The sequence below is a fragment of the Balaenoptera acutorostrata genome, chromosome X (genome assembly GCF_949987535.1).
Source record: "Balaenoptera acutorostrata chromosome X, mBalAcu1.1, whole genome shotgun sequence".
Taxonomy (NCBI): Eukaryota; Metazoa; Chordata; class Mammalia; order Artiodactyla; family Balaenopteridae; genus Balaenoptera; species Balaenoptera acutorostrata.
Window position 1 is genome coordinate 98,018,660 of NC_080085.1, and position 22,506 is coordinate 98,041,165.

Below are 22,506 nucleotides of genomic sequence, written 5' to 3' on the forward strand. Positions count from 1 at the left end.
TTTTTGCTGAATTCCTTACCCTTTTTCCTATCCCGCACTCTCCTCCTTGTCTCTCAACAGCTTTCCATCACTTTTACAAAGACTAGAGACTGACTTTCATTTTATTAGCTTTCCAGAAAGAACTGCAGGATACTAAAATCCTACAAGGGTCTTTCCACAAAAACCAGATTCTTTAGAATTAATAGAATTTTGATTTCTTTTGAAATTGCATGGTTGTTTTTCTTTCCAAATGGTCCAGAGCTTTTAATGGAGCAATCACATTATCTGTGCAGCTAAGTAGTTAGCAAAGAGAGCTATGGCAATCCTGTTCCGAAAGCTTTTATGAGAAGTTATCACAGATGCAGGAGCAGATTAACAAAGAGGACTCCCCAGTATCTAACTTTTCATTTACTCATTTCAAAGTCCTTAAGATTTAAGGAATTAAATTGATAGACCTGTCTGCATTGAACAGGATGTTTGGTGTTCTGCAGACTGCAGAGGTTTTAAGAAATACATGGCTAGTTAGTTTTCCAAACCCTCAAATGAAATGTTTAAAGAAGTTGACAACTGTATGTGAGATCATTGTTCTCTACAGCTTCTCCAAGCTTCATAGAATTCTAATAAATATTTAATAAGTATTTAGACCTTAAGGAAGATTAAGGGTCGATTGTGTAGGAGGCAGTATTATTGTTACCGAAAATCATTTATAGACACAATTGAACTTTCTAAAACTTAAGGCTGTAGACCCATTCCATGTAGTTTTCCTTTAAAATCATGCAACTGAAATAGTAATTCAAGAGCAAAGTTTCTAACAGAGTGATTATTCCTTTTTTTTAAAAAATTTTTTGGCTGTGCTGTGCAGCTTGCGGGATCTTAGTTCCCCCACCAGGGATTGAACCCGGGCCCACAGCAGTGAAAGCACTGAGTCCTAACCACTGGACCACCAGGGAATTCCCACAAAGTGATTATTCCTTAATTCCAGATGATAATCAGGAATTTAGTCTCATTTGCACAATAAGAGATAGGGGAGTGGGGGAAGGGAATAAAAATAAGAGGGAGTTTCAGGTGCTTCCCCAAGCTATATTAGCTATCAGAACAGAGATAACACTGTGCTTCTCTCTAAATTGTCAGTGCCGAGTACATTTCTTCAGTCATACCCATGCATTTGTTCAACAATTATTGAGCAGCTATTGCGAGCACAGTTGTATAAGGGACAGAAGGTTGAAAAAGATCCTCAAGGGGTTTATAAATTACAATTTGGGGGAAAACACAGCAAATAGATACTTATAGTATTAGGTGAATGTAATTTCTCTAGGAGAGAGAGAAAGCCTGTGGGAGTTAGGATTTGGATGAGAAATCAAGGTCAGTTTCATGAGCTGAACAATGAAGAATTGTAGCATTTCCCCAAGCAGAGATATGCAAAGATGGAAGAAACTGATCAAACAAAAATATGGAGGCGGGGAAGTAGGTGGCAGTGAGCATTACAGCTTGATTGGAAAGGAGGGTAGTGGAAGGAATTAAAGTCAGCCAGGACCAGGGCATTGACAGCCTTGAACGCCAAGCTAAGGAGAATGGAGTAAAGTCTAAAGACGATAAGGCCTCTCAAAGGCAATGTGGGCTATGGAGTAAAGTCTAAAGACGATAAGGCCTCTCAAAGGCAATGTGGGCTATGGAGTAAAGTCTAAAGACGATAAGGCCTCTCAAAGGCAATGTGGGCTACCAAATCTTTATTCCTTTTTCATCCTGTAAGATTAATTATAAATAAATCATATAGTAATGGACTGTAGAGTAAAAAGAGCAAATCGAAGATTGTCATATAGCTTGACAATTTTTTTATAAAGTTCAAAACAAAAATAAACAACAGTGTTTAGGCACAGGTGTGTGTGTGTGTAAATAAAAGCAAGGTAATGACTAACAAAATTCAGAATACTGATAATTTCTGGGAAGGAGTGGGATGAGATAGGGAGGAGCACAGGTAGATGTAAGTTATTAGTTATTCTCAATCTTACAGTTGGTAGGTGTTTGTTTACAGGTGTTTGTCCATGGGTGTTACTGAGTAAACAAATAAAAGGGACCCTGGATGCACCGATGATGACAGTGTGCCTAACCAAGAAGCCTGACTTACCCAAGTCTGTGTATTTGGGGGTCCACAGGAGACTAAAAAGATACCATACTACTGTTGAGGCTTTTCCCACTTGGATTGCACTAGCAGCGAGTGTTTTTTTTCCTTCGACTTGTCTTCTGGAGGCCAGGTGAAAAAATAATGCCTCTATGTGGGCTGCCCGGGACTGTCAGAGTCCTGCCTCTGCAACGCTCTGTTCTGTTTGTGGAGTGGTGCTTCTCAGCCCACGCCACATATCGAAATCACCTGTGGAACTTTAAGCACTACAGCTGTTCATGCCCCACACAAACCTACTGAATCAGAACCTCTGAAGGAAGGACCCAGGTATACATATTTTCAAAAGGTTTCGTAAGTGATCCTGAGGGCAACAGGGACTGGAAACCATTCCTTGCAGAGTGTACGTAGAAACTCTAAATGGGTAGCTTGTCACAAATGTAGACTTCAGGGTCCTATCCCGAGAGGTGCTGATCTAGGAAGCAAGGAGAAAGGCCCAGAAACCTGCATTTGTAATACAAATCTTCCAGGGACTTCCTTCAGAAACATTGCCCCAAGGGTTCCAAAACCCTAGGGCCTCAGGGTGATTACTCTGTGTATTCGTTTCCTAGGACTGCCATAAACAGAGTACCACAAACTGGGTGGCTTAAAACAGAAATTTATTCTCTTAGGTCTGGAGGCTAGAGGTCTGAAATAAAGGCATCAGCTTGGTCATGCTCCCTTTGAAATCTGTAGGGGAAAATCCTTCCCTGGCTCTTCTAGCTTCTGGTGTTTACTGGCAATCCTTGGCATTCCCTGGTTTGTAGATCCATCACTCCAATCTCTGTCTCTGTCTTCTCTTCTTATAAGGACACCAGTCATATTGGATTAGGGCCAACCTAATGACCTCATTTTAACTTGATTACATCTGCAAAGACCCTTTTTTCAAATAAGGTCACATCACATTCACAGGTACTGGGTGTTAGAACTTCAACATATCTTTTCGGGGGATATAATTCAACCTGTGGCACTCTTTTAATAGTTTTTTAAAGTAGGGTCCCCAAACAACCAATGAGATTAGCTATGTTCTTTAGCTGGGATATCTAGATAGAAAAACTGATAGTTAACTCTCAAAGCTCTATATGCAAAGAATCACCTGAAAAATCTTGTGCTTAGAATGCATATTCCTGGGCCTTGATGCAAGGTATTAGAACTCAGTAGGCCTGGGGAAGGGCCTAGGAGTCTACATTTTAAATCAGGTAGGGGGTTCATGCATCACACTCTTGAGAAAAACTGGATTTGGGAGAACAAGCAAGGTTAAGAATCGAGTGGTCTGGGGAGAAGGAGCTCCCAAGAGCAGACCCTGAAACCTGCATTTGTAACAAGCTACTCAGGAGAACCATTGCCTTTGGGGCTGGTGTTTCTAGGGAACAAAAGGGTACCTACGTGATTATCTTTTCCACTTGTTAGTGAATCAGAAATCAAAATAGATGTACAGGGCTTCCCTGGTGGCGCAGTGGTTGAGAATCTGCCTGCTAATGCAGGGGACACGGGTTCGAGCCCTGGTCTGGGAAGATCCCACATGCCACGGAGCAGCTGGGCCCGTGAGCCACAGTTGCTGAGCCTGCGCGTCTGGAGCCTGTGCCCCGCAACGGGAGGGGCCGCGATAGAGAAAGGCCCGCGCACCGCGATGAAGAGCGGTCCCCGCACCGCGATGAAGAGTGGCCCCCGCTTGCCGCAACTGGAGAAAGCCCTCGCACGAACCGAAGACCCAATACAGACAAAAATAATAAATAAATAAATAAATAAATAAAAAAGAAAATCCTTTAAAAAAAAAAATAGATGTACATTTAAGTATTGCAAAAATGTTTCCTAGACCATAGCTCCAAAGACAGTAGAAAGATACCCTGTCTCTTTGCGCTTGTTTCTTGAGAACCACATGGGTGGTAGGGGAATTAGGTAGGTAGGCTAAGGATCATGCAGATTACAGAAAGTATAGTACCACGGGCTAGTGAATATAAACTTTAAGCTGAAATGCTCCCAGGCTGGGTGCAAAATTCAAGATTATAGGAAGAGTAATGTGATTGTTGGAGCTGTTTCTATTAACTCTCCTTGGGCATGTTTACAAGCGACAGAACCGGGCTACATTGTCAGCTCTCTGCCACTACTGCACATAGAAGTTTGACAGGTGATGGTGGTTTATGTTGTTTTTCTAGTCACCCATGTTCAAAATTCATGTTCTGAAAAACAAGCTAAATCATTTTGGAAGCCTTCAACCGTAAATAGTTGACCCTATTTACACACTTGAACGTTTTTGCGAATAAAGACAAGGTTCTGTCTTTACCAATAATGAATGATGCAGTTATTTGCTCAGAACAAACACACCCTTTCAATTACTTCTGATCTACAAATACTGAGGGAAAAAACTGTATTCTCACCCCACAGACTTAAATGAGAGAGACAGAACACAAAAACAAAATTGGGGGAAGCCTACATTCCTGAAAATTCCGTGATTTGTTAAAGCGACCCATGGCACTGGGACCTGGGCTTTGAAGAAATGAATCCTTAGATTTAGGCCTTTATTTCAGTGCTAGGCTTTCCTGCTTAAACTAGGGCAGTGGTTCTCAGTCCTGACTTTACAGTCACTTGGGGAGCTTTTTAAAAATACCAGTGCTTGGACCCCACCCCAGACCAATAAAATATGACTCTCTAGAGTGGTGACCAGGCCCCCTACTGTGGAGATTATGATTCAGAAAGTCTAGATGGGGGCCCAGGGTCTGTATTTTAATAAGTACTTCAGGTAAATTTTATGACCAGTTAGTCTGGGAAACACTGTCTTAACCTAGCCTAGTTATTAGCTGCTGTTCTCTGATCTGAATTTTTCTTTAACCTTGTAATAGGTATTTACCACTTAGAAAAAAAAGCATTCAAAATGATAAAAACTCAGGATATCATTTTAAAACTAATTTTCCCATAGCAAAACATTTTGCAACATATCAGTTAATTTTTATTTCAAAAGAAATTGCCATCTGTTTTTCTTAGATACCCGAATCTTTTATTGTTGTTTTTGATTTTCAGGAAAATAAATCTGTTGAAGAATTTTAAGAGTCAAATCTTCTGAGCCTAGATCTACTGCTGTCTGCATCTCTGAGACCTCCTCCATCTGAGAATTACCAGGTCTGACAACACTTTCCCTCCAGCCTACAGTGAGGGAAGTCAACAGAGCTGTAGAAAAGTCACATCCTCTAGACTTCCAACCCTCAAGCTGTGGCAGCTGGAAAGAAACCTTACAAGTGCCATGCCTACAGGGAATTCAGAAAGACAAGAAGGGTAAAAACTCAGATATGCTGAGCCTGAAATATACAAAAGCTTTTAGAAAGTCTCCCCACAGAAGAACCCAATTAAATTCACATAATTAATGCACACATTTAGATGAGCTGTAGATAAAACAGAGCACTTTCTCCCTCTACCAAAAGACAGGAAAAGTCCAATTTAATACTCAGACATTCTTGTCTCCATACCAGTATTATAAAGCAGTTTCACCATATTTATTTTAATCAGTATATGAGTAGGACTGTGGAAAATAAAAGATTTTATTTATATTTTTAAAAAAATGATTAAGAAGTTCTGATAAAAACTATTTGGGAGGGGGATGCTTGTGGACTACTGACTTGGCTCTGGTTGTGACTGCTTTGTGGATGAGATTGTTAGAACACCTCCAGCATATTCAGAGACAGCCTAAGTGACTGTGGAATGCCTCAAGGGCAATAGAAATCAAATAGAAATAGGTACCAACTCAAGTCTTAAGTGATGACGGAGGTGCATTTCAAGTACCATGGGAATCTCACTGGGCGGGCCCATTTCCCCACCCTGGCAACAGAGGTTGACACTACTTCGGATAAGTATTCCAACCTGTATATGTATGTGGGCTTATTCCTGAGCCTCCTGGCCATTCTCCTCATCCTGCTCTTCACAATGCTCCTTCGGCTCAAACATGTCATCTCACCCATCACCTCCGAGAGCACGGAAAGTGTTCCTCAATTTACAGACGTAGAGATGCAGAGTCGAATCCCCACTCCTTAAAGTCAGGGAGAAAGTGAGCTTTAATGGATCTCAGTGAACCCTTGTATGTTGATGTCCAGGAAAGCTGACTTTGTTGCATGTAGCTTCCCATGTAGGGAATCAACAAGTTGTTCACTTAACAAGTTGTTCACGTTTTCTCTGTGTTATTCTTTATCTTGACTCTGCTTGTGGGATATCTAAGAGGTTTGACTCATTCCTTGCCAGGAATATAGGAAATGGCAGCTGGTTGGGAGGGCAGGTTTCCATGGTAACCAAAGAGAGCCTGGGCCTTGAGCAAACCTCAGACTGCAGAAATTCACATGCAGCTGTTGTAAAAAAACACATGACCCTGGAAGCTCCAAGAACAAGGAAAATTTGCCTTTGAAAGGGCTAATTGTTCAAAGAGGATATCCCAAGAAAGGAACAAGTTTGTTTTCTTTTTTTTTTTAAACATCTTTATTGGAGTATGATTGCTTTACAATGGTGTGTTAGTTTCTGCTTTATAACAAAGTGAATCAGAAGAAACAAGTTTTAATTTAGCAGTTGGACCCTAAAGAATCAGCTCTGCTTACATGAAGTTAAATCATGTCAGAGGTTAATGGAAGAGACCAGAAACCCTTTCCCAAAGGAGCAGTGATTTTATCATCTGTGGCCATCTGGTTTGTCCCAAATGAAAGAAGAGTTCTTAAAAGAAACTGTTTCAATTTAAAGAGCAAGTTTACAAAAAGAAGTTTCTAGTCAACAAACTCATCTAGAGAGGGAAAATGTGCATTTTATATCTGTGTTATTACTATTACTGGACTTTTAAAAACTCAGATAATGGCCGATGTATTACAAAAATCTGGAACAATGAGCTCCCCCCAAACCAAGGGAAAATTAAGTCAAAATGTGCTTATGATAATGAACCTTATATTATACGTGCAGCTTCTTTGCCTTTTCCTCCTTCCCCGTCATGCTCCAGGATTGAGTTGCACTCAAATATAAGCTTTGTTTAAAGATGGCCTCGGCAAAGAAGACTCAACTGTACTTTAAAGCAGAAATGAAATAATCTTGGTATTCTGTCGTTGAATGATTGTGGCTTTGGGCAAAACACTCAAGCCTCTAGGTACCAGGTTTTTCACTCTGAAAAATGATCTGAGGGCTATTTAGTCATCACTAGACTCCTTTTAGATCTGAGTGTAAGAAAAACAAAGAGAGACAAAGGAAAGGACTAAACAACAGCCTCCAACAAATCCTTATTGAGATCAATATCCTCAAATGTCACATATGTCTTTCCCAGAAAATGTCCCTCCCTTCCTGATCCCTGCCAAAAGATGAAGTGTTTCACTTATTACCTATAAGAGAAATATATTTTGAAAAATTCCATTCTCATAAGTAGCCCTAGTATGCCAGTAGTGGAAAAAGAATTTGATTTTTTAATAATTAATGTTCCAAAAGGGAACCAAAGGAAATGAGTACTGTTTACAGATTAGAAATTAGAAGGCTGGTCATACTCTTGCCACCAAAGAACTAAAACACCCATGTTAAATTCTACCTGCTTAGAAAAAATCAGTTCTCCCTTGCACCTAAAAGGTGGTCATCAAATTTCAACCACGTGCCCCCGCGGGAATTGCAGCCGCCGTGAGAGAGAAGTGGAATGGATGTTAGGTTAATGGCACCTCTACCAGACATGCAGCTCTCTCTAGTTTGTTACCAATTTAAATTGGCCCCTTTACTCTGATCTAAGTCTAGCATGGTGGTGAAATTCCCAAGTGCTTTCTACTTTTATACACAGTCATTTGCCAATACTCCCTCTCCAAGGGGCTGCAAAGCATGAAATCCCCACATGCAGAGCTTAACTTAGCAGCAAGGCTGACTCTGGCACACCTGTTACAATAGCGCACTGTAAGAGATGGCAGCTGCATTCTGCACCATTCAGAAGAGATGAGCAGGTAGGCTAAGACTCGATAGGGCATGCGCTTCCCCTTTTGGTATTCTAATTTCCAAAATGCAAAGTGATTCATATTATTGCATTTGGTGGTTTAAGTTGTCTTTATTCAACACCCAGACTCCACGTACCTTTTAAAATGTTAGTTCTTGGCAACCATACACGGACTTCATCAAAGGCTGCCAATATACCCCAGAACTTCTTAAGGACACACATCTCTCCTCACTCCACGCTCTGCCTTTTGTGCTCACAGTATTTGAATGCACTTTACAGTTAAGAAGTCAGTGACTGGATAAATGAAGGAACTGATTACATTTTCAACAGCAGTGAATAGCAAGATACCCAATGCCTTGTTGCTGAATCTGATGAAGAGACAGACTGCAAATCTATTCCCTGCCCACCTGACCTCTCCAACACAGATTTCAGGAGTTTAAAACTGCTCCTTAATCTCTGACTTGGATGAAGATTCCCAATTTATGATTAGGTTCCTCACCTGGAAAACAACCACCCTCTTTCATCACAACTACCCCATGGGATCCAAATCTTCACCGAGCATTAACCAAAGTACACAGCACGGATTGCACTAAAATAGCAGCATAACCCCTGACGATTTCCAATGATAACATAAATGGAGATGTATGTAAGCAGATGTGTCATTATGGTGACTCACATGGTATTTAATCTTTGGGAAAATAAACTGAATGTTTTCATCATAGCAAACCAACTGTAAAGAAAACTTTTCCATTTATATTAAATTTTATTATGTCCTCCAATGTATTAACATATATTACCGCTCAAAGAGGCAGCTAGAGCAATCAATGGGCATAATTTGAATTTATCCATCTATCCAAAATGCTGGCTTGGCAATTCCTTCCCTCACCCCCACTCTCCAAAAAATTGCATGTTGGGCTTCCCTGGTGGCGCAGTGGTTGAGAATCTGCCTGCCAATGCAGGGGATACGGGTTCGAGCCCTGGTCTGGGAAGATCCCACATGCCGCGGAGCAACTGGGCCCGTGAGCCACAATTACTGAGCCTGCGCGTCTGGAGCCTGTGCTCCGCAACAAGAGAGGCCGCGATAGTGAGAGGCCCGCGCACCGCGATGAAGAGTGGCCCCCGCTTGCCGCAACTAGAGAAAGCCCTCGCACAGAAATGAAGACCCAACACAACCAAAAATAAATAAATAAATAAAAATTAAAAAAAAAATTGCATGTTAGCCTAAATGTATATAAACAGGTAGGTTATTTATATATAGATATACTTTGTTTTAAGGTGAAAGAATGAGTCTTCACTTTTTATTACACTGAATCACATGAAATTTCCCTTTCCATAAATAAAAATGCTGAAATATCAGCAATTTCATATAATTCAGCCAAATAAAAGGATTCACCACATGAATTCTTTAAACAGTAAACTCTCCTAATGTGTTTAAAATAACTCAATATCCAAAAGTGTACTTTGAATACATTTCAGAATCATGGGTTGTATAAAACAAGGTTTATTGTAAAAGGCTTTTTGTATTATGTATTATGTACTAGGCAGGAAATCTTGAGGTAAATCAAGTAAAGACAGGTTCATTCAGCCTAACATTTCCATCTATGCCAAATCTGAAGCTTTGGACTCCTAACTGAGTCTGATGGCTGCAGACCCCACCATGCTTACTAAGTAGGTAAAAGGGGTCCATTTAATGCAATTAAGTGGTTATATTTAGTAATATGTCTTATTCACCTGCATTTGTACAAAAGAAGCACTTTTTTTTAAACAAAATTGTGTGGAAGAGAAAATTGGGTTTCTTTTGTTTAAAATCATTAATACTTGAAATAGATTCATATTGTGTATATGAAATATAATATTTGAATTAATATTTAGCATGTCATTTTTGTTCCCTGTAAAATAAATTCTGTTTGGTTTGCTGATAACAGCTATATATTGTCTGAAGAATATAAAGAGTATTAGTCTCTTCATCCCAATATAAATTGTAACAATTACAAATTTGTGGGATTTATAATTCTGAGGTGTCATTATTTTTTCTTAGTCGCCAACCACCCAACTTTTATTTTCTCCCCACTTGCCACCTTATTGGTGTGTTTCTTTGTTTCTTTAGTAGTAAGATGTGAAAAATGGGTAATAACTACCAGCTGCCAATGAAAGTGACCTGAGGTGACAGTGAGATAAGGTATCTAAAGTACCAATATCTTGCAACATTCCCCAACATGTGGGATATTTTTATTTATGTATCTTCCATTTCGTACTTTCTTCATTTGTTCCTCACAGCAACCCTGTGAGTAATGAGTGGAAGTATTATGAAGTCTGTTTTACAAAAGAGGACACTAGCACAGAGAGATTGGTGAGACATTCATGGTTACACAGAGGCCAAGTCAAGAGTACACTGCCAGTCTTTGGACTCCTAGTTTAGTACTCATCTCAAAAAGTGCTTTGCTTTCTGAGCACTGAATAGATACTCCAGAGTTATTCATTCCATTACACTCCAAGTTCTGCAAAAAACTATTGAGCTCTATAGGTGATTAATTACTCCCTGTGCTGAAATTCAGAACAAATAAGCAGAATTCTGCCATCTATTAAAATCATTTTATAGTTGCAGCAACACATATTTAACAGACTGTAGGGAAGTTTACACAAAGGCAGATCCTGCAGCTTTAATTTACATGGAAGAAGGGAAAAGGCAGAAATATAGATGAATTATCAACCCACAATGCAAATTCTAATCCTTTGATCATTCGACTTAATGTTCACAGTCAATGCCAGTTCTTCATATACATGATTGTGATCTTTCCCCTCCTAGAAATGAGAACACCTCCTCTTAGGTAAAAATAGTGTTCTTATTTAAAATTGTATAGTGTTCTAACTGTACACAGCTACTTCATTTGTGCTCTTTAATAAATGCAATGGCATTAAAAGGGAGAGAATTACTGGCTAGAGAAGCTTCCTCTAGCCACAAAGAATGAATTATTGTCCTCGTAGAAAAAGGAGACAAAAATGTGGGACATATGTAGAGTAGGAAAAGGAAATGCACATAATAAATATAGGTGAGGAGGTTTTGAAGAATAACTTGAGTCATTCCAGGAATTCCAATTCATTTTTCACATCAACTATTTGTTGATTAAATTATACATACACACGTTGGAGAGTAAGAGAGACAGATTACACAGCATACTGAGCTAGGCTCTGGTGGGGATCTAAAGTTTGCAGTCATAAAATCTACAATCTGGTCAAGATGATAAGTACCTAAATTCATTCATTCTTTCAACATTTATTCAGCACCTACTGTGTGTGCTACCAGTGAAAACAGAACACACTCTATGCCCTGGTGAAAGTTATAGCCTAGGGTTGGACATCTCCAATCAGATAATTACAAGAATACTGTGTTAAAAAGGAGAAGTATAGGGTGCATACAAAGTGGAGGGCATGCTGCCTAGACTGGCCTAGAGTGTCAAGGAAGACTTTACTGAGATGATATCTAAGCTGAAATCTAATGGAGGAGTAAAAGGAGAGAATAGAGCAAACATTCCATAGAAAGAACAGCATGTAGAAAGATACTGAGATGATATCTAAGCTGAAATCTAATGGAGGAGTAAAAGGAGAGAATAGAGCAAACATTCCATAGAAAGAACAGCATGTAGAAAGATTCTGAGGTCAAATAAACTTGGCACACTTGAAGAAGCCCAGTGAGTGAAGAGAAGTCTCCAGAAGGCTGGAAAGGTTGACAACAACATGCAGGGCCTTGTGGGCAATGTTATAGATTTTTAACTTTATTTTAAGCATAGAGAAGATGAGAACTCTGGTAGCAGTGTGGAGGAGGGATTGAAGAGAGGCAAGAGTGGATGCAGGGAGACCAGTTAAGAGACTATGGAAGTGGTTCAGGAGAAAAATGATAATACCTTAGACTTAACACCATCCCATCGAGTGGTAGTGGGTAGGGATAAAGAGAAGTAAATAATTCGAGATAGATTTAGGAGATAAAGTTAGCATTACTTGATGACTTGGATAAGTGGGGTAAGAAGGAAGAATCTAGAATGATTTACTGGATTCTGGTTTGAACAAGGGTCTAGTGGTTCTATTCACTGAGACAAAGAACACTAGAGGAAAATCAGATCAAGGGGGAGATGAATTTCGTTTTGGACATGTTTAGCTTCATGTGCCTTTGAGACATCCAAGTGCAGACGTTGAATAGGCAGTTGAATATACGGGTCTGGAGCTCACAAGAGAGGTTAGGGCTGGAGACATAAATTTAAGAGGTGTTAATGGATGAGATTGCCCAGGGAGGGGTTGTAGAGTAGATTGAAGAAAGAATGCCAATAATGTAACACAGGATATGCCCAAATATTTCTCCCTGTTTTTGGAGAATTAGTCACTTGTCAAGCAGGTTGGGAAAGAAGATTAGGTTTAAGGATCCTCAAACTGAGGCAAATTGCCTGGAAATACTTGGTAGCAGGAGAAGAAGAGTGAGTTAGAGATAAAGTCCTCTGGGGAGAGGGAAGACTCCAACCCGAGGAGACCAAATACAAATATGAAGTACAAAGGTTAGGAGTAGTACCATCAATAAGAGGAAAATAGAGCCAATAATTTGAAGCCAGAAACCAATGAAGCAGTGTTGGTACAGGTTAGTAATAGTACAAATAGGGTCCTGAGAGTTTGCAGTGAACAGGGGTGGGCTGTCAAACACAGGTATGTGATTGTATTGATCACGTTCCTGGCAGGAAACTGATGGCATTCTCATAATGGGTGAGTAAAGAAAGTCTAATGAAAGGACTATTTACTAAGGGGTGGGTAGGATTAAGGGGTCAAAAGAGATGGCAAAGCACCCAGGGACTAACAGCTGTAGGAAGTTCCAGCTGCTCTTAGGCTGGAGGGGGGAAGGGGAGGGAAACGTTTTTGGAATATGGCATGCCCTGTAGCTGTGAGAAAGAAACTAACAATCTATGACCTTAGGTAAATAAGCAAAGCCTTAAGAGGGCTGGAGGATTAAATACTCCAAACACTTTCTCCTCTACCTTCATCTGCTGAGGCAGACTGAATCCACCTGGAAGCCAGAGGGCAAGCAAGCCAGGGGATGCAGTTTGTAAAGGCCAGCTTCCTAGAACAAAGAGCAGGGTGGAGAAGCCTTGTGAGAATGGATCTGGAGAAGACAGAGAATATACAGCACAGAAGGAGGCATGTTGGGATGGCTTAAAGATCCAACTTGAGGTTTACTGAATATGATTCTACCATAGAAAAGATAAAACATACTAGAAATTTTCAAAGGAGGCGTATCATTCAGAGTCCAATCAGAAAAAACAAAACCACTCTAGCTATTTCAAATAGAGGGAATTTAATATAAGGAATTGGCAATGCATGTGATAGAAGACAAATGGGGATAGTGAAACAGGCTCAAGATTAACAGACGCAGAAGGCTATCACCAATCCTAGGGCTTGGGAAACAATGGGAAGAGGTACTATTACCAGAACCCAGAAGCAGTGACCCTCTTTGGTCCTAGAATCATGGAGGGGCCTGCCAGCAGGAGATGAGACCACAATCAGGGCTACCTGGTGGAATCTGGGACCTTAACAGAAAGAGCTCTTTGGCAGGAGCTACGACCATGGAGAAGAAAGACTTTGAGCCATTTTTGGTAGAGCATGCTGTGATTGATTAACAACGTCTTTTATGGTGAAGAGGGTAACGGAGGCATACATGCCACATACCTTTCATTATGGACCTAGATATATTTCTTTATATCATGACTGTGTAGCATGAAGATATAAAATGTTAGTGTAAGATTTAGCTGGGAGCAGAATTTCTCTTAGGAAGAAAACTGTCTTTATCTGGCAAAATACTCTAATAGTTCATCTTAATTGTGGAAATATAATCCTCAGTGTATGGCTGATTTGGGCTGGAAGCAAGAAAAAGATGGATAAACTGTAACATAAGAAATGAACATATATTTGAAGGGTTGTGTATGAACTACAGATGACAGGTAAAGAGTACAAAGTAGACAGAGGACCTAGCAACATGGCAGGAGGCTAGAGGCCAAGAAGAAGAGATAACCAGTCAAGATTCTTCCCTCAGAAGAACTTTGAAGAACAGCAATAGTTAATGTTCTAGACAATCCAGGTAGTCTGGACATATCAGTGCTTTGGTAAGGGAAGGGGCTGTGATGGTATCTTGCATGGTGGCATTTGCAGAAAAAGGACTATACACACAGAAGGCAAAACAGAGCAAAAATGGTAAAGTTGGTAAAAACAGGAACTTGGATCCAAAGGTAAGTCGAAATATAAGGCTTTCCTTTATCCCACACCTTAGATACTGTAACTCATTAGATGCCTGGAGACCTGCTAATTACATGTCTAAATCAAACCCTTCAAAATTTAACATGTCAAGCTAACAGAATATCCAATACTTATTCACCAATCTATTTATAGGTGATGCTGAAATCTGCTATCTTATTCTAACATTACTTATAGTCTAGAGTTCTAACTCGTGGATAAAGACTGTTCTGGAGAATAAGAGACACTGATTTCTAACTTTTGAAGAATTTCCACATTGACATGGTAGAGACAATCTGTGTAGTTTGAAAGGACAGAACTCAGACCAACAATTAGAATTTAAAGGGAGCAAGGTTTATAGGAAAATAACTTTGGCTCATTGTGTTTCTAGTAATAGAGATTCTCCCAAATAGAGCAGGTTTTCTTGTAGGGTAGAATATTGTTGAAACAGTTCAAGCAGAGGCCGATGGTCATATCTATCAGAGATAATGATGATAATAATAATAATCACTAGCATATTTTGAAGACTTATGTGTTAAACTCTATGCTTAATATTCTACATGCATTCTTATTTAAACTTAACAAAATCCTACAAAATAGGTATTATTACTATCCTCATTTTACCTACAAGAATATTGAGGCATAGAAAGGTTAAATAACTTGCCCCAGGTCACACAGCTAATAAATGACACAGAACTGGGATTCTAAACCATAGCCAACTGACTCCAGAACTCATATGCTACCATTATGCTATACTGCCTATGTAATGGTATAGAAGTGTCCATAAGTTGGCTAGGAAGATGACCTGGGGAACTTCTAATTCCAATATTCTTTATGTATATGTGTATAAATATGTATATAAGATATATGATCTGTGTGTACCTGTGTGTATATATACATCTTCATATATAGAGCACTAGGGAAAGAGACTCTTTAATCCATGGAAAAGATGAGTAAAAGATGGCCCTCTCAACAGAAAAAAAATCAACATAAATTGAAATCCATACAAACTGAGAGGTGGTTTGTAAAATTTTGGTTGACAAGACATGGGAAGTGACCGAGTCCTATGAATTTGACAAGGTAGATAACCTGGAAACTATGACAGGAATGTAATGAAACATCAACCACCTCAATTGTAATGTAAATGGACCATCTGTGATGTTGAATTAGAGAGACCTACCTGGCATCTGAAAAAATGGAGACAAAGAATCTGTCATTGTTTATGAAGCAACAGTGCTATTTTAAAATATTTTAAGCCTACAATAAATGCAAAGAAATGTTAGGAAAGATAAACTATTTTACCTATAAACCTGTTACCAAGCTTTGGCAAGTTTTAACTTTTGCTTCAGATTTTTTAAGAGAAATAAAATATTATAGGCAGAGTTGAAGCCCCTGTGTACTTCTCCCTGATCCTATTCCTCTACCCTAGGGTTAACTACTGAGAACCAAAATCATCACCCTCTACTCTCAGTTTGGACACTAAAGACTGAAATTACCTACTCTCCTCCACATATACTTTACTCTCTACATTAATAAGCCTACTCTTCCAGGAGATTCTTATCCAAGCAAATGGCTTGATTGTTCATTATACAATAGTAACTTCCTGAAAGATTCATCAACTTTTCAATGGAAAATGTCAACAGTTTGTGCCCTAAAACTCTGAATACCTTTCCTCAAAATCCTCCCATTGCTGTTTCAACCATTCCTGGACTGTTACATCATGATCCTCATCCAATTGTAAACAAGTTCTCATATTAGAGGACCCACTTTTAACCAAATTTCCAATTCTCAATAAACTCTGCCCTTGCCTTCTCTGTATGAGATACTACCAAAGCTTTGGGGAGGTGGTTTTCTCCCTTTCCATGGTAAACAAATAAACTCAAGTTGTGTTGGTGATATATGAGGAGCCAGCATTCAACACTACTATTCTCAGCTTGGTATTTATCATTACAATGTATGATTTAATTTGTTTCACTACATATGTATGTATCCATAATGATATGTAACATTGTTTTGCAGTGCATGCTTTTAAATTTAATATAAATATATCATAATGTACCTATCCACCTACAACTTTTTATGATGATTATGCTTATTAGGTTCGTGATATTTATCATTAATTTTCACTGTTGTATTCCATTGTATAAATACACCACAATTGTTTTATCCACTTTTCTGGATGAATGCTTTGTCTGATATTATTGGTAATAGAGCTGCACCAGCTTTCTTTTGGTTAGTATTTACCAGATATGTATTTTTCCATCCTTTTACTTAAAGTATACATTTTCTTATATTTTAGATATGTATCTTATAAGTACAATATTAGTTGGGTTTAGCACTTTTATTGAATTTAAAATCTGTATGTTTTAAATGGTATGTTCAGCCCATTTATATTTATTGGGGTTACCAACATATTTGGACTTATTACTATCATTTTGTTATTTCTCTTGGTTTTTGTTTGCTTTTTTTCTTCTTTCCTACATTTCACTCAGTTGCTTAATTTTTTAATTCCCTTTTATTCCCTCTATTGATTTTGAAATTAGGTATTCTACTTCTATTCTTTTAGTGGTTAAGCATAAAATACTAAGATATTTTATGATTACTTAATGTAAAGGATAAAGTTTATCAGCATGTCTAGTCTCCTATTTCGTAATACAAGGACTGAATGGCAGAATTCTTTACATGCAATTTCTTTCCTCTCATCCTCTATATTACTCTCACTGAGCATTTTATTTCCCTTTTGTTTTATTTTTTAATTTAATTTTTTTAATTAAAATGATGCATGAACTAATTTTAAAACTCTCAAAACATCATGCTGAGTAAAAAAGCCTTAGACAAAGGGAACCTATTTTATGATCATATTTATATTAAATTCTAGAACTGCACTATCCAACATGGTAGTTACTAGCTACAAATTGCTACTGAGCACTTGATATAGGATTAGTCCAAACTGAGATGTACTATAAGTGTAAATTGCACACTAGATTTCAAAGACATAATATGAGAAAAATATAATATATCTCATCCATAATTTTTATACTGATTACATGTTGAAAATGATAATATTTTGGACATACTGGATTAAATAAATTACATTATTTAAACTAGTCACTTCTTTCTTTTTATTTTTTGTAACCTGGCTAATGGAAAATTTTAAATTACATGTGGCTCCATTTTTGACTCATATTACATTTCTATTTAACAGTGCTATTCTAGAAAAAGCAAAACTTATCTGTAGTGAAAAAATCTAAACAGTAGTTTCCTTTGGAAAGATGAGGGTAGAGATTGACTGGAAAAGTCAGGAAGAAACTTTCTGTGGTGACAGGTATATTTTATAACTTGGAAGTTAGCATTACACAGGTGATTAATTTGTCAAAATTCAAAATATTAAGCTCTCATTAATCATATGCTGAAGTATTACGGGTGAATTATATTGATATTTTCAATTTATTTTGAAATGCATGAAAAATTAAGATGGTTTGATGGGTGAATAAAGGGATGAATAAATACATAGTTGTATGATAAAACAAATATTGTAAACTGTTCATTGTAGAATCTAGGGAGTGGGTATACATACAATTGTACACTATACAATGCTTTCAACTTTTTGTATGTTTGAAAATGTCCATTATGAAATGATGAATGAAATTATACATGTAGACAATTTGAAAAGCTAAATACATGAGACAATGCTTTTAAAGGCACTGGCCATCAGGCAATGAAGGACACTAGTTTGTAGATATGAGAAACAAATGAGGTGACACCTATGATTGCCCTAGCTATAAGTGACTTTCCAGGCCATGGCATAGGGTGGCGGTATTGAGGCAAAGGTCAGTGGATTCTCTCTGTTGATGTTATGGAGCTGAGAGTCTGGGGAGTCAAATGCAACTAGAGTTAATGAGACAGAAACAGAGTCCCAGAGACCTGCAGAGGTCTCCCATCAAGTATTCAGCAGAGTAACTATCAGTGCACATGTGTGAAAAATCTACTTGAGGCCAGGGAGAGAACAAGAAAGGATTAGATTACAAAGAACAGTACCTGACACAGAGGGCCAGAAATAGTGCCTATTCCCACCAGTCAGATTGAGAAAAGTCATAATTCACAGGACGTTGGGTAGGGTACCCAGAAGGTCTGGTCTCAGTGGTGGGAAAAATTAGCCCTAGACTGAGCTCTTCTTTGGACTCACCTAAACCAGAAAAATAAGACCTGAAAGGACCAAATTGTTTCCAGGTAACTTAACTGCATCTAAGAACAAAGCTAACAAAGATTTATAGGAATATAAGTATATCCAGCACCTGACAAGGTAAAATTCATAATGCCTGGCATCCAATCAAAGATTACCAGGTATGTAAAGAAACAGAGATACATAACTTATAATGAAGAGAAAAAAATCAATCAAAACTGACCCCAAATTGACAGAGATATTAGAATTAGCAGACAAGGACATTAAAACAATTATTATAACTTGTATTCCATATGTTCAATAAGTTAAGCAGACATATGAAGAAGACCCAAATTGAACTTCTAGAGATGAAAACTACAGTTCCTGAGAGGAAAAATTCACTGGGTGGGATTAAAGGCAGACTAGTCACTACAGAAGAAAAGATAAGTGAACTCAAATGCATAGCAATAGAAACTATACAAAATGAAACATACAGAGGAAAAAGAATGCTAAAAAATGAAAGAGCACTAGTGAACTATGTGTGGCTTCATATGTGAGCAATTGGAATGTTTGAGGGGGTTGGGGGACAGAAAAAGCATTTGAAGAAGTTGGAAGAAACTTTCCAACTCTGACATTAATGAAAAATATAAATTCACAGATCCAAAAAGCTCAATGAACCCCAAACAGAAGAAGTATGAAGAAAATTACAGTAAGGCACATCATAATCAAATTGCTCAAAACCAATGATAAAGAGAAAAATCTTAAAAGGAAATAGAGCTGTTACACATAGCTGAATGAAAATAATGACATCAGATCTCTTGTCAGAAACAATGTTATAGAAAAGAGAGTTGACACCTTTAAAGTACTGAAAGGAAAACAAAACAAAACAAAACCCTGTCAAACCAGAAATCTATACCTGGCAATATATATTTCAAAAACAAAATCAAGTCATTTTCAGGCATACAAAAACTGAAAGAAATCATCACTAGCAGACCTGCACTACAAGAAATACTAAAGGACATTCTTTAGGCAGATACCAGATGGAAATATTGATTTAAACAAAAAGCAAGAAGGAGAGCACTAGAATTGGTAATTATATGGGTAAATATACAAGACTTTTCTCTTATTTCAATTTCTTTTAAAAACTGTTTAAACAAAAATAATAACAATGCATTGTGGGATTTAGAGCATATACAAAACTAAAAAATATGACAACAATAGCATAAAAGTTGGGAGGAGAGAAATGGAAATATATAATTGTAAGGTTGTCATACTATATGTGAAATGGTGTAGTATCACTTGAAGGTATATTGAAACAAGTTAAATGTGCAAAAAAAACCACCTTAAAGCAATCACTAAAATAACAAAACAGTGTTATAGCTAATAAGCCAACAAATGAGATAAAATGGGATCATAAAAAATAACTGATTAATCCAAAAGAAGGCAGAAAAAGAGGAAAAAGTTAACAAAAAAAGATGTGACAAATAGAAACAAATAACATGATAATAGACTCAAACCTAACCATATCAATAATCACATAAATGCAAATGGTTGAAACATCCAAATTAAAAGGCAGAGATTGTCATATGGAATAAAAAATTAAGACCCATAGGAGACCATATGCTGCCTGCAGGAAACACTTTAAATATAAAGGCACAAATAGGTTAAAAGTAAAAGGATAGAAAAAGATATAGCATGCTAACACTAATCAAAAGAAAGCTGGAGTGGTTATATTAATATCAAAGTTGATTTCAGAGCAAAATATTGCCAGGGATAAAGTAATTTATTTCATAATAATGAGGTCAATTAATCGAGAAGACAAAACAATCCTAAATGTTTATGCACCAAATAACAGGGCTTCAAAATTCATGAAGCAAAAGTTGATAGAACTGCAAGGAAAAACAGACAAACCCACAATTATAACCTAGGAATCTCTATACCCCTCTCTAAAACATGAATAAAATGTGGGTAGAAAATTAGCAAAGATATAGTATACTCAAACACCACTTGACCTCACTGACATTTATAGAACACATCACCCAACAACATCAGAATGTAGTTTCTTCTCAAGTGCTCAGGGAATATTTACCAAGATAGACCATAGTCTGGGCCATAAAACAAGTCTCAATAAATTTAGGATTCAAGTCATGCAAAGTTTGTCCTTTGACCACAATGGAATTAAATTAGGAATCAATAACAAAATGATCTTTGGAAATTTCCACAATATTTGCAAATGAAATAGCACTTCTAGATAATGAATGTATCAAACAAGAAATCAAAAGGAAAATTAGAAAATAATTTTAACTAAATGAAAATTTAAGCACAACATATTAAAAATTGTAGGATGCTACTAAAGCTGTACTTAGGGGCAAATTTATAGCATAAGATGGCTATATAAAAAAGAAAAATGATCTCAAAGTAATAACACAGTCTTCTACCTTGAGAAACTAAAAAAAACCAACAACAACAAAAACAACAAATTAAACCTAGAGTAAGCAGAAGAAAGGAAACAGTAAAGATCAAAGCAGAAATTCATGACATAAAAAAAACAATAACAGAGAAAAATCAATGAAACAAACAAAAAAAGCTGGTTCTTTAAAAAGATCAATAAAATTGGTAAATCACTACCCAGACTAATGAGGAAAAGAGAGAAGATGCAAATTTAAAATATCTAGAACAAGAGAAGTGACATCATGAAAGATTCTACAGACAGCAAATGAATAATAAGGGAATAACTTGAGCAACTATTCCCATAAATTTGATGAATTAGGTGAAATGGACAAATTCCCTGAAAGACACAAATTACCAAAGCTCAGTCAAGGAGAAATAGATAACCTGAAGAGTGAAATATATATGAAATGGAAATTATAGTTTAAAACCCTCCTACAGAGAAATTCCCAGGCCCATATGGCTTCACTGGTGAATTCTACCACACCTTTAAAAAATAAATAATAATAACTTTATATAAAATCTTCCAAAAAATTTAAGAGAAGAGAATACTTCCCAACTCATGCTACAAGGCTGTCATTACTCTAATACCAAAACCACACAAAGATATTACAAGAGAAGAAAACTATAAGCTAACACTCTCATGAAAATACATGCAAAAATTCATAACAAATATTTAGTAAATTGAATCTAGCAATATATAGAAATATAACACATCATGACCAAGTGGGTTTTATCCCAGGAATGAAAGGTTAGATTAGCATTCAAAAACCAATCAATGTAATGTATCATATTAACAAACTAAAAAGATGAAAAAACATGATCATTTCAATAGACACAAAAAAAGGATTTGATAAAACCCAACAGCTTTTCATGATAAAACCATTCAACAAACTAGGAATAGAAGGTAACTTCCTTAAATTGGTAAAGGTTATCTACAAAAAATCTGCTGCTAACCCCATATTTAATGGTGAAAGACTGAATGATGCACTCCTATGATCAGGAACAAGGCAGGAATATCTGTTCTGCCACTTCTATTCAACATTCTAATCAGTGCAGTCAGGCAAAAAAAACCAAAACAAAACATAAAAGGCATCCAAACTGGAAAGGAAGAAGTAAAACTATCTTTATTTTCAGACAACATGATTGTCTATGTAGAAAATCCAATAGAGTCTACAAAAAAAAAAAAAAAGCTACTAGGACTAATAAGCGAGTTTAGCAAAATGGCAGGATACAAGATTAATACAGATCAATTGTATTTCTATATACTAGCAACGAACTATTGGAAACTGATTTTTAAAAACAATACCATTTGCAATAGCATCAAAAATATGAAATTCTTAGGGCTAAATATAACCAATGATGTGAAAGACCTGTACACTGATAACTGCGAAACATTGCTAAAAGAAATTATAGAAGGCCTAAATAAATAGATATTCCTTGTTCGTGGTATAGAAAATTTAATATTGTTAAGATGTGAACTCTTTCCAAAATTGATCTATAAATTCAACACAATTCCCATCAAAATCCCAGCAGGCTTTTTTAAGGAAATTAACAAAAAGATTCTAAAATTCA

The 22,506-nt window shown here is 37.1% G+C and overlaps 2 protein-coding genes across 2 annotated transcripts in view; one reads left to right on the forward strand and one right to left on the reverse strand.

The window, feature by feature from the left end:
• Positions 1 to 22,506, reverse strand: part of DCX (doublecortin) — a 364,534-nt gene that overhangs the window by 212,638 nt on the left and 129,390 nt on the right. The gene's annotated exons all lie outside the window — the stretch shown is intronic.
• SERTM2 (serine rich and transmembrane domain containing 2) lies at positions 5,885 to 6,157 on the forward strand. Its single transcript, XM_028166721.1, has one exon. It carries the CDS (start codon positions 5,885 to 5,887, stop codon positions 6,155 to 6,157), a length of 273 nt encoding a protein of 90 aa, XP_028022522.1.

Bases quoted from the DNA above. Each gene is read 5' to 3' on its own strand.
- SERTM2 (XM_028166721.1), top strand. From the start codon at position 5,885: ATGACGGAGGTGCATTTCAAGTACCATGGGAATCTCACTGGGCGGGCC.